At 35.4% G+C, this 12,659-nt stretch overlaps 1 protein-coding gene across 23 annotated transcripts in view; it reads left to right on the top strand.

Moving 5' to 3' along the window:
* The window catches only part of LOC105323136 (microtubule-actin cross-linking factor 1), an 83,489-nt gene that overhangs the window by 20,477 nt on the left and 50,353 nt on the right, over positions 1 to 12,659 (top strand). For 22 of the 23 annotated variants that reach the window (XM_066065004.1, XM_066065001.1, XM_066065000.1 and 19 more), the window contains 20 exons: positions 3,604 to 3,767; positions 4,202 to 4,317; positions 4,529 to 4,635; positions 5,270 to 5,389; positions 5,905 to 6,000; positions 6,117 to 6,247; positions 6,692 to 6,949; positions 7,216 to 7,420; positions 7,517 to 7,645; positions 7,817 to 7,894; positions 8,245 to 8,406; positions 8,903 to 8,935; positions 9,792 to 9,896; positions 10,305 to 10,670; positions 10,846 to 11,000; positions 11,216 to 11,330; positions 11,415 to 11,589; positions 11,695 to 11,846; positions 11,977 to 12,137; positions 12,276 to 12,414. In XM_066065004.1, coding sequence (XP_065921076.1) covers positions 3,604 to 3,767; positions 4,202 to 4,317; positions 4,529 to 4,635; positions 5,270 to 5,389; positions 5,905 to 6,000; positions 6,117 to 6,247; positions 6,692 to 6,949; positions 7,216 to 7,420; positions 7,517 to 7,645; positions 7,817 to 7,894; positions 8,245 to 8,406; positions 8,903 to 8,935; positions 9,792 to 9,896; positions 10,305 to 10,670; positions 10,846 to 11,000; positions 11,216 to 11,330; positions 11,415 to 11,589; positions 11,695 to 11,846; positions 11,977 to 12,137; positions 12,276 to 12,414 — 2,967 coding nt within the window. The remainder of the gene's footprint in view (positions 1 to 3,603; positions 3,768 to 4,201; positions 4,318 to 4,528; positions 4,636 to 5,269; positions 5,390 to 5,904; positions 6,001 to 6,116; positions 6,248 to 6,691; positions 6,950 to 7,215; positions 7,421 to 7,516; positions 7,646 to 7,816; positions 7,895 to 8,244; positions 8,407 to 8,902; positions 8,936 to 9,791; positions 9,897 to 10,304; positions 10,671 to 10,845; positions 11,001 to 11,215; positions 11,331 to 11,414; positions 11,590 to 11,694; positions 11,847 to 11,976; positions 12,138 to 12,275; positions 12,415 to 12,659) is intronic. The other variant, XM_066065002.1, reaches the window with a different exon arrangement.

The raw sequence follows: 12,659 nt of genomic DNA, 5'->3' as shown, positions 1-12,659 counted from the left end.
ATTGAGGTCTGCCATGTGGGTTAAAACAGACACTGAGGGAAAACATATGGTTATATGTCAAAGTAACCTGAAAGATTTCAGGTGTAATGCATCAATGAATTATGCAAGGGAACAAAACGAGAAATAGTAATAAGGAAAATTTGTTTACTTTTTGAAATAAACCTGGTTAATTTACATGGAGGAAGAGTTGATATGTGTCTAGCATTTGAGTGGTGAAATATGACAATAAATGCATGTAAAAGGTACTAAAATGTATTAAAATTTTTGGTCTTATTGAAGTGGAGATGAGAAAAAACTCTTCCTGTCATAAATTATTTTGAATTGACTGTAATCATGCCAGGAATTTGGCAGAGGGCTCGGAAAAGTTTTTGATCTCACTTTATCTTATCCCAACAAGTATTTTAAATTAATTTGATCTGTGGCGTCAAACTTACAAATGCATATTTAAGTGGTGCTCTAAATCCTAGGACCGCGTTGCACTTAGAGGGGCCAGCTATTTTGAAGACGGTCCTCATGCAGACTCTTTAGGTCATAGTTCTGACAATTGGTAGCTATAACACCAATATTTACCATCTACCACCAATAAAATAAGGGAAAGTGTTCATGATTTATAAAACAGCTGATTTATCTAATATTGGTTTTACAGATGGGGTACTCCAGCGGTAAGTGCTACCTAAGCATTACCTGGTTGGAACCAAATAAGTGATTAGGATAAACTCCATAGAAAATCTAGAACTCCCTCATTTACCTATGTGCATTACTATGCCCTCGCCAAAGAGGGCACTAGCTCTTGTGTCAACAGTAGGGGAGATAACTGCGGTGCTGCTCTGTAGAGAGTGGGGATATTGTGTTGATTATTGAATAAATAAATCTTTGGAACCGGGTGATAACTTCACCTATATCAAGTTAATAGAAGATGAAAGCATGTTTATGTACATGAACTACCCTGTAAGTGTTTGGTTCTCTGTAGACAGTAGCCCAGACAAAGTCCTACATGGCTATACACAACAAACATCGAGTGCCTTGGCCTCAGAGAGAGGTTATGTGAAATGGGATCTTGGTGGCAGAAAGAGTAAAATTATTATCATTTTCTGATAATGCTGACATGTGCTTGGGAGGCATATGCATTTTTCTTGTTGATTTCCTCTTTTTCTATCACAGAAAAAGTATTGACACTTCATCAATTTAGAATAAATTTTTTTCTGATCAACCCTTCAGTCTTATGAATATGTACCTGGTACAGATATAAAATTGAGTTTTCAAGATTAAACGACCAGTGGTGGAATTTTCTGCTAGGTTTGCTAAAGAATTCTTCAGAGTAATTTATGTAGAAGAAAATTTACTTTGACATGAATGTGTGAATTTAAAGTACAGCAAAAATGTTGTGTTTGGTAGTTTAGGTCAAAAATGGATTTTGTAAAGAATTCTTGGGTAGTTATTTCTCAAATTTTACACTGGGAAATATTTTTTAAAAAGGTTTTCAAATACTATGGGGCTAGGAAATTATGTCAAATCCTTTACATTCAATTTACTACAATAATACTCACTGCTAGTGTGCATATCTAAGTGCTATTATTTCAATTTTACATTAGGCCAAAATAAATTAATAGTGTGTTTCCTATTCCAGCTTGAAAAAAAATAGGGTAGGTAGGTAGGAGAAACATTTTATTTTATTTAAACATTTTATTTTTGTTTTTCACTTCAAAAAAACCAACAAGTTGGAAAAGATGAGTTTATTTTTTTCTGCCAAAAGGGCGGCTTACAACTGGCAATTTTCCCAGAGTATAGCAGTCATTGCACAGAGGAACAACAATGTGCTTGGCAAGCACGATGCCATTTTCCACAAGAAATTGCTGTCAAAATAAATCTTTAAATTGATGTAGAATATGTGTTTTCTCAAACACGGAAGTGACTATAATTGGAATTTCTAAAAGTGAAACCGGAATCGTTGATATCCGGATTAATATATCGACGATAAAATGTTTAGGGTCGGGGCATATTTTTAGGGTCGGTCGGGGAACCGGAAACACACAATTAATTTATCTACGCCTTAGGTTATTATCCCTCATGCCTCTGCAGTTTTTTTAAGTTGTACATATTTTGATATGTAATTAAAAACAAAACAAAACTGCTATAGTTTTATTGTATTGAAGTATCCAGTTTTCTTAAGTCTTATGTGTCACCACCACATTAAAAGGAGATTCAATTGATATGAATAAATTAATATGAAATATTAAATATTATTATTTTGAAAATCAACAAAAATTGATTCCCTAATTGAAACCTGCAGTTGTTATAAGTGGTAATAGGATGTAAAGTTCTGAATCCACCCAGGTGACCATTTTGTATTCTAAGATACAAATATGTGCAATACGATATGATACAACAGGTATTTCTGAATAAAGGAGTAGTTGTATGTTGATCATAGATGCACAACCCTACACTGTTTCACAAGTCGTCAATGTATTATGTATGGAAGATATCACATTTACCTCGCATATGGGATGACCCATGCCGATAAGAAACCCAAACAGACTTCTTTAAAGCAGCCACTAGCAGGGTTTTTTTCTCGTAGTGGGAAAAGTTATGTAATTCTCGAAAGCAATATGAAGAAAGACATTGATCTTAATCTTTTATAATCTTTATCTGTATTTATATCGGCTGAACCTTTGCAGCTCTGAATAACTTTATTTTCAGAGAGAATCACAAAATCAAACACTATATTCAAAAATAATTTTGAATGCAAACTTTAAATATTGTTCATAAATTGTTCAACATTGCAAATAAAGAATACAGGCTTAATTTTAGTAGATAATGAAATTCGAACATTGCTGTCTTATATCATTCCATATGTTTTGTAGGGCTGTACAATTTTGAAGAATCTATAAAGCGCACAAAATATTTCATTGAATGAAAAGTGCACTCCTTTCGACAAGCCCTTTAATACTAAAAATACTTTTATAAACATTGAAAAATAAACATCCTTTGAGCTGCTTTTGAATCATTGAATGGCTGTAAATTTATATTCATCTAGCACACATTGATTTTTTAAATCATATTTAAATATTATTGCAAAGCCTAATACCTGTAAACCTCCTTTGTTGATTTGCAATAGTGCATCAGATTAAGGTAAAATGGGGGATGACGAAGTGAGAAGGCTCCACACATATTACAATGAATTCTTCATTCTTTTTTTACTATCAGAGTCTGTAGTAATTGCTTATCAACTTATCATATAATTTCTGCAAGCTTGAACAATTCTCCTCCAAGGTTCAGTGGTGGTAAATCTAGTTCTTGGAAGTCACTTAGTGCTCATTATAAAGGCTGCCGAAGATTTCTGAGCTTTTCAATTCTGATAGGTCTACAAGGCCCCTACATTTTTTTTATCTGGTCATAAAACCAACTTCCATGTTCATTAGGGGTGAAGAGGAATTCAGCATCAACTTGTAGAGATGTCATGGTCCCTAGTTAGCATGCTTTCTTGATAAGCTGTATCAGTTTCTTGATAACAATGACTAGGTTAGATCAAAAGTACATATCTTCTGTTAGCCATAGAGTGTTATTTTCTGTGGCTGTGTTGTACCTTGGATTTTTGGATTTCAGATCTCAGATGTGGTTGTGTCAGGACAAGAAGATCTCTCAGCCAAAGAAGCACTGCTTCTTTGGAGCAGACGGACAGTTGAAGGTTACCCAGGGGTCAAGGTCAAAAACTTCTCCAGTAGCTGGCGAGATGGACGGGCATTTCTTTCAATCATACACAGACACAGGTAGTGAAAGTTTATGATGCACAAAAAATACAACTTTCTCGAGCTCACATTTCTATCAAAAATTGAGTTATCGATAAACATGCTTAACATACCCACTAGCGTCGGAAGCAAATTGAAAGTGGGAGGGCTAGACTAATCCTCAGAGAAAAAGTGGGGGGGCTGAACCCTCGATCATGCTATGTTTCTAATGGTTAGGTCTAACTTTGCAAAAAAAGTGGGGGGGGCTAAGCCCGCCCTAGCCCCCCCGGTTCCGACGCCTATGATACCTAAATACCAGAGAAGTTAAAAATTTAATTTGTAATAATTTATCAGTTTATAATACATTGTAAGACCTAAAGGAATGAAAGTGATTTTGCTGCCAGCATTAATTTGTTAATGTGTTCAGCTTATTTTACTGTATGGTAAAAAACCGTGCCATCATTTCCTCTGTTTAGACCTGACTTGGTGGACTTTCGGAAGGTACAAGTGAGCACACCAAGACAAAACCTAGAACAGGCCTTCAGCATTGCAGAGACGGAGTTTGGGGTAACACGACTGTTAGATCCAGAAGGTAACCATTTCTGTGATAAAAATCAGACTTTAAGTCCAAAAAACATGTTTTTATTCTTTATATGAACTTTTAACATGGCAAAATATTATTAATGAGTTCTGATTACGGCTCAGAGAATTATTGTAATGAGATTCCATTAGGTGTATGGCCTAAAAAATTGATTTTTTTTCAATTTTTATGAAATATAGAATTTCAAAAAATGTTGTTACAGATGTTGATGTCCCAGAACCTGATGAGAAATCTGTGATCACTTACATTTCCTCTCTATACGATGTCTTCCCAGATGTTCCCAGTGTCGAAGAAACTCTTAGGGACAATGTAAGATATAAGAGATGCCAATTTCACCTTGATACACATCTGTCTCCTTTAAATAATCTGGAGTAATGTGAGCTATAATAGTAATGTGATACTGTAAATGCCTTACTTATCCTTAGGTCACCATTACTGGGCTTTGGTCCCACTATTTTTGGAGGAGGTGACCCAATTTACAATCTTATCATACTTAATTCCTTTTCTTAATTTGTCTAAGTCTTGAAAATTACTACAAATTACAGCCCCTGAAGACTCTTTCCTTGTGTTTCTAAAAATATATCTAGTAATAAAGTCATATTAGAATGCTCACATTCTCTTAATATTATATTTACTCTTTTGCTAAAGCATTTCAAAGTAAAAACAAATGCTAAGTGTTCTGCATTCAAAGTTTCTCAGCACAGTGGTTTTTTACCTATCTGGTAACTGAAAGCTCATGCTGTACCAACTTAATAATTCACACCAGTTTATACTGTAATAGAAACATACTGTATACTAGTACTACAGAAATAATATTTTCAAATTGATAATTGTGATCAATGTATCATTAATGTTACATTTATCATTAATTTCGAAATTTTTCTTTTGCTGTTAAATTGTAATAAGGGATATTTGAGAGTTTGCATTTCTTTTGTACTTGTAGGAGCGACAGTTGAAGATAGACGAATATCGAGACTTAGCTTCCTCCCTCATCTCATGGCTGAAACAGACCATCATAGCCATGAAAGAGCAGAAACTCCCCTCAACTCTTATAGAAATGAAGGTAAGGGGATTCATTTTATAACACTTGAAATACGAGAGGATGGTCTTTAATCATATGTTTGATTGTGTATAATACATGTACTAAAACAGGTCATGTCTGAAAACTGTTTACAATGGTATGAAAATGAAGCTTGATTTAGGGATTTTGATACAAGATAGGGTAGAAAATATGAAGATTAATTATGGTACAAAACTTTTTTTGAAATGAAATTAATAAAATACAAATGTAGGTATTGGTCATATTTGCTAACTTGTGTGAATTGATGTGTGATCAATGGCTTTGAAATTATGTGGGTATTAAAAGTTTTGAAAATTGAATTACTTGACTTTCAAGAGGTTAACAAAATTACGGTAGTTTAGAAAATCTGTTGGCAAGGTAATTTCCCAATTTTCATACTAGGAAGATTTTGCAATTTGATCTATTTTATAGTTGAATAAGACATGGTTTACTTGTATGATATGGAAAATGAAAATTTAGAGGTGCAGCTTTCCATGAGATTACTTTTATTGTTGCAGACTCTGCAGGCAGAGTGCAATAAGTTCAAAATCGAAGAGGTTCCACCCCGACTGGAAATGAAGAAGAAGCTATTTCACATCTATGATGAAATTCAGGTATCTGCCAATGCACAGTGTCTGCTAATTTGTTTTACTTTTCATATTTGCATCAATATCAAAACAAGATTTCTGGAGTAATGTGCTGTTACACTATGATGTAATTCTGATATTAGGGGTTTCAAGGAGGAACGGCGTATTTGAACATACCAGAGGAAATACGACCAGAGAACATGAACAGATTCTGGGAGAGGTTCGCTCTTCAACAACAAGAAAGGGACAACTACATTCAATCAGAAATCATCAGGTGAGAATTTGACATTAAATTCGGGTCAAAATTAATGGCTGTTATCCTGTTTTAAGTATAAATGTAACTCATATGTTTTACATAATCTTAGATCATCAAAGGAGCATGAATGTAACCTGATGTTGCCAAAAAATCAGTTTAAAGACAATACTTGCATATCAAATGGAAGTCCCAAACTTAACTTTTCCATGAATTTTAACCTCTATATCTCTAATCCTTAGATTTTTTGGAAGTTTTTTTTCTGGCCTTTAGAGTTGTTTAATTAATATGTTTGGATCTCAAGAGTTTTATGTTCACTTGGATGTTGCCCAACAAACTAGAAAGACTACAATTAGCTAAAAACAATATACACTGTATAGAATAATTATATTAAGCTTTATTAAATGCAATTGGAGAAGTGAGTATATGGATCACTATAGTTTTATATTGGATATTGCCTTACAGACTAGAAAGACTACAAAGACTAGCGGAGAAGGTCCACAGAGACTGTAAACACTGTGAGGACAGCTTGGAGGACATCGGTCCTCGCATTCGTGAGGAGCAGACCAGGGTTGAGAAGATCCACCCACTGGAGGCCAAGAGGAACTGTGACGCCATAGACCGGGCCCTCCAGAACATTGAGGAAATGGCTCGCAGTGTGTTCAGAGACATCCAGATGCTGCAGGAGGGGAAATTTGCCACGTCTGATCAGCTCTTCAGAAGGTAAGGAATCGTGCAATTTTGTCAGTCTGTGTGGATTTTTGTACGTAATTACCTGTAAAAGTTTGAAATATTTGGATTTGTTAGTTTTGATGATTTAAAAAAATGACGGAGAAATAATCAAAATTCAAGGAGAAACATGCATTGTAACAAAATATGTTTTTGATTTGGAAAGAAGCATAATCTCTCCAAAAAAATTGATGATCAAACCAATTAATGTGAGGCACAATAGGCTTTGACTGAACTAGCCAATACAAATTCTATTTCAGGGCTTCTTCCATCCAGTCCAGGGTGTCTGAGCTGAGAACACTGCTGTTTGGTGAAGTTATCCAGAAACTCATCAGTAAATCTTACATAGAGGAAAGCTCCACTCTTACAAAGAAAAAGGAAATCGTCACAGAAATTCGACTGATTGAGACCAACCCAATATTTAAACATGTGCAAGAATGTTCCAACTGGATAGAAAGCAGACAGGTTTGTCAGATTTTTGTATGGTCATCTACGCTGCAAAACATTGTATTGGATAAAGATTTTGGAAACTATGAAACGAAAATTTTGGTGTATTTTCAGAAATCTCTTGAAAATGCTGAAAATGGAGGTGACGTTGACACTGTTCAGAGTCTGGCAGAGGAACATGAGCAATTTCACCGTGAGGTGTTGAGCTTCAGGAAGGAAGTGGATAGGTGCATCGCAGATGGGGTAGGGGCCCAGTAGATATATGTTTGCAGTTATGTTAATATTCATTTTGACTTTGCTAAGAGATGAAAATTTTTCAATTAATCATAATTTTAAGATTTTTTTAGTAGCAGTTACAAAATAGTAGTCATTTGTTAAGTATTAAGGTAAATATTTTTTCCTTCTATATTAAAGAAAACATTACCGCCGGAAGAAAGTAAATTGTTTACCAAATGGCTGGCAAAGGTGGAAGTGGCATACTCCTTGCTAACTGTAAGTAAATTATACTGATCCACTTATTAATTGAAATGTAAGAATTTCAATTAACTCGAAACATTGAGATGTTCATGGGGTACCTTTTTAAAAATTGTATAATACACGGTGTTCGTAATTTTCATAGAAGAGAAGAATTTTAAAAAATAGAACAGTTGTTCAGACAATGATGCAATTTTAAAACTTGTCTTTTTAAAATTTGACTAATTTTCATTTTGTGATGACCTGGTATTACCAATGCACATTCTATAGTCCATCCCGCAAAATCTTAATTGTCCACAGTACAAAGTATTATCAATTCTTCTTAAGTTTTGCATAAAAGTAACAGGTGCCCCCACTCTTTCTTGCAGAACACTTCCACACGGAGACACAAGTGCCTGGAATCACTACAGGACTTCCTTCAATCGGCCACTCAGGAACTGATGTGGCTCAATGAGCGAGAGGATCTCGAGATCAGCCGAGACTGGAGCTCACCGGATGCTGACATGGAGCAGACAGACTCGGCCTATAAGGTGAGACCTGAGCTAAGTATAAAGTATAAAGTGGAAAGAGGCGATATCTGTACATGTATCAAGTCATAAGAGTTTTAATGGTAAAAGAAGGAATTATAATGGTAAGAGAAGGAATTATAATGGTAAAAGAAGGGCATCCTTCCCTTTTTTCTAATCACTGGCTTTAGCTTTAGGAAAAGGAGCAAGAAGATATGAGGTGTGATTTAAAAGAGCTTATACCAATAACATGATATTTGCAACATACTGTGCCATTTTATTAGATGTTGCAATTTTGCCAAAAATGAGGATTTTGGGGGATTAACAGAATTTTTTAAAATCGGGGAAAGGATCAGGATTTTTTGTTCATGTTGATAAAGAAATTCTGCTGTTATCATGATTTATGATATTGAATATGTTAGTAACCATTAAGATGAACTATTCAAGATTGTGTTACACAGTGACTCAGCAAGTGTCTTTTTTCTGATATCTCCAGTTATAACTTATTGTCTGTTTCCAGGAATTTTATGGCTATGAGGCACTCTCTAAAGAGGTTTGACAATTGACATATTTCGAGGAATGCCTTTGTGTGAAATAACATCCTATATATATTTATGATGGTAGCATAAAACAGGGAGACAAACAGTCTACTGATAACGAAAGCTGTTGAGCATGAATTTGACATTCTATACACTTGTACATGTAATTGTATCTGAATGACCTAGAGGACTTGCATTTGTTGTTTTATCCGACTCTCGTGTTATTTTTGCCTGTGAAGTGTTCTATGAATTTCAATTATATGAAATTATTGATTGAAAATGGTGATGTTTTCTTCTGTTTTCTGAAATTGCATGCATCTTTTGATGCATCTTTTGATGCTCTATCTTGAAACTTATTTTTGAAAAAAGGACGTGGGAAAAGGAGGTTGGGGAGGGAATTGCATGTTGACAGAGATTTGGTTTAATGTATCACCAGGTAGTACCTGCGATGAGGCATTATGTGGGGGACTCGTTATTAATTAATTTATAAAAATGACATCAATTTTAGTGAAATAAGATTGTAATTTTTACCAGTTTAAGACTCATTCATAAAAATGACATCAAGTAAGAGTTTAATGAAGACTGAAGACTGGGGGGGGGGGGGGGGGTGATTGCCCTGTATTGCATGATTGACTATGACCTTACTGTAGAATACATGTACATATCATAACTATTCTTTACAGTTGATGAGCATGTATGATATTAACATGATATTAACAATATATATTCATTCAGTAACAGTTGAATCAATTATGGTATTGAAATGTTCCTTTTTGAATCATTGCTTTTTAAAAATTTAATTAAAGCTTCCTTCTCAGTGCGAGTCTAAAGGAATATTTGTGGTAATTTTCTGTTTCGTTTTCAAAATAGACAATTCTTCGGGAGTTGGAGAGTCGAGAGTCTCAGTTTAACTCCGTTCAGGATCGAGGGTCAGCAATGGTACTCGACAGACACCCTGCATCAGAGAGCATCAGGGTAAGAGAGAAAGAGAGATAAAAAAGGGAGAAAGTTAAATAGATAGAGGGATATGGCGAAAGAGATATTGAGAAAGAGATATATGTAGAGAAAGAAAGATTTTGATACTGAAAAAGGTGTTTGCAGTTAAAATAGACCCCTTCACGATGACTGCATTACTGCTCTCTTGCATATACTTTGCCCAAGTTTAATGGGTAGATGATTAAATGACGTAAATGAAACAATTGACATTACGTCATTTTTCACCAAACTATGTCAGTTTGCCCTGCAAAAAAGCAGTACTGCAGTTACCGTGAAGGGTCTATGCTAAATTAATTGTTAAAATTAAATACATAGTACCAACTTTGACCTATAGTTATTGTTTAATTTTTGAAGGTGTGATAAATTTTCAATCATCTACATTGACAGGCATACATGGAGGCCATGCAGTCTCAGTGGTCCTGGCTGATACAGCTGACAGTGTGCCTTGAACAGCACGTCAAATTCAAGGCCCTCTACCACCAGTTCTTCAAGGACTGTAACACCTGTGAGGAGGACATCGACCGACAGCTGGAGGTGCTGTCCTCCAGATACAGCCAGGAACACCTGGACTCTGACGAGGCCAAACAGCGAGTGAAGGAGCTCCAGGAGCTACAGAAGCACTTGACCAGCCTACAGCACCACATAGAGGGCCTCGTACATCGAAGTGGTGAGGTCCCTCCGCTACAGCTGAGGTCCTCGAGGGTCCAAAGTCCAGTCAGAGTTCAGTGCTTGTGTACTTACAGACAACCAGAGGTAAAGACTTTCATAGTTAGCTTTTATCAATCATAATGGTTAGATACATTATCATCTATCTAGCTAAAAGTGCCATGGTTTTCTTGTTTATAATTATAAAGTAAATCCCTGGCAACCAGCATAGATGTTTTTGAGCCATATGCAAAAGTTGACACTGTGTTGCCTCTTGTTTTAGATGTTGTTGGAGAAGGGCATGGACTGCTTACTGTTAGATAACAGTAATGGAGTCCGCTGGAGGATCCGTAACAGCAGTGGCCAGGAGGGCCGAGTTCCAGCCGCCTGCTTTGTCGTTCCACCACCCAATCAAAATGCCATCCAAACAGCCCAAAGGTCAGGAACAACAAATTCTTTCTGTGGTGTTATACAAGAATAATGTTTGCAGGCATTGTAAAAAATATGTAAACCCCATCATCAAGTTAAAAAAAAATTCATAAGAAATAAAGGAGTAAATACAGAGAATTTATTTTATAATTCTCAGCACAAACCAATTGATATTGAGGCATCATATATATTCAATGATGATATATTTTTCTTCTTTTTTTCAGCCTTAAATCTAAATTAGAAAAATTGTTAGGAAAATGGAAACTTCAATACAGAACAATGAGATACAACATGGTGCTTGCTACTATCCATAAAGTGAAATCTTGGGATCTGAAGCAGGTATGGTCATTTCTATTGTAAAACATTTATGTGTAGCTCTTTAACATTTATTTAGTCATAAATGAAAATTTGATATGATTTCAGTTTATGCTGCTGGATCCATCTCGAAGAGAGGCATTCTGGAAAACTCTAAATGATGATGCAAACTCCTTGATGAGGGAAATTGGAGAGTCCTCTCCTGAAATGAGAAAACTTCGAGAGGAGTTGGCCAACTGTAACCAAATCTTCCTCAGTCTATCAGCTTCAGCCATGGAATATGGTAAGTTCCATTTATGGATTAGTTACATTATTTATGTTCATGATAAGTACTAAGATGTGGAGTATTAATTAAGATTTTATGAGGTTAAATGATGTCTATTTCAAGAAATAAACGAGAACCAGTCCCCTGAGCAGACGTTGCTACAGGATCTTGATTCACTGAACCATGGACTGAAGTCATGTGACCAGTCTCACATCAGCATGGAGACAGCTGTATGGGATAGAACTTCTATACGGCATGCATTAGAACAGCATAGAGTGAGTAGAGTGACCAAGTCAACTAGGATTGATAATGAAAAAAATTGGATTTACAATGTATACTTATAAACACTAAATTTGTATTTTAAGCTTCAATAAAATGAGTAAAAAAAATTTTGAATTATTCAAGGCATGGGAAAGAATGTTCAGAGCCTATGAAGGAGATCTAGAGAAGGTCAGAAGAGTCTATGCCACACTGCCAAAGAGGAGTCACAACTTGGAGGTCAAGTATTCAGAAGTCTCGCAGAAGTGGGACCAAATGTTGGCAACAGCGGAGGCCAATAACGAAAGGTGAGTGGATCAAGTAAATCACATTCAATTCAAGTGTACTTTATTTCTCGATGAGGAGGTCAAATTCAATGCTAATGGGTTTTTTTTTAACATGTTTTATCAAATGGACAAATTTTTAGGAAGACTCATTGTTTGTAGGCTGAAAGCAGTGGATTCTGTGCTGTCTGGTGTGGAGTCCATGAAGCAAGTTGTTGCTGACTTTGAAATAGCCTTGGTCTCCCAGGATACCATGACCTCTGACCCTTCAAGTCTTTATCAACTCAGGGAGGAACTACAGGTTATAAGAAGATTATAAGCTTATTCATTATATTCTAGTATAAGCAGGAGTATATTTGTATTTACTGAATGAAATTAATATCATTTTATAATGAATTCTATATGAAACTAACGTAAAGATAATTTCAATATTTTCTTTCATTTCATAATTTCAACTTGCAATGTCGCAAATGCCAATTAAATGCCTTGCAGCATGTAATGCTTACTTTGCATAATCATCCGCCTTGCGCTGCTTAGACAACTGAT

The sequence above is a fragment of the Magallana gigas genome, chromosome 7 (assembly GCF_963853765.1).
Source record: "Magallana gigas chromosome 7, xbMagGiga1.1, whole genome shotgun sequence".
NCBI lineage: Eukaryota > Metazoa > Mollusca > Bivalvia > Ostreida > Ostreidae > Magallana > Magallana gigas.
Note: the sequence above shows the minus strand (reverse complement) of the source record. Positions and strands in the feature narration are given on the sequence as shown.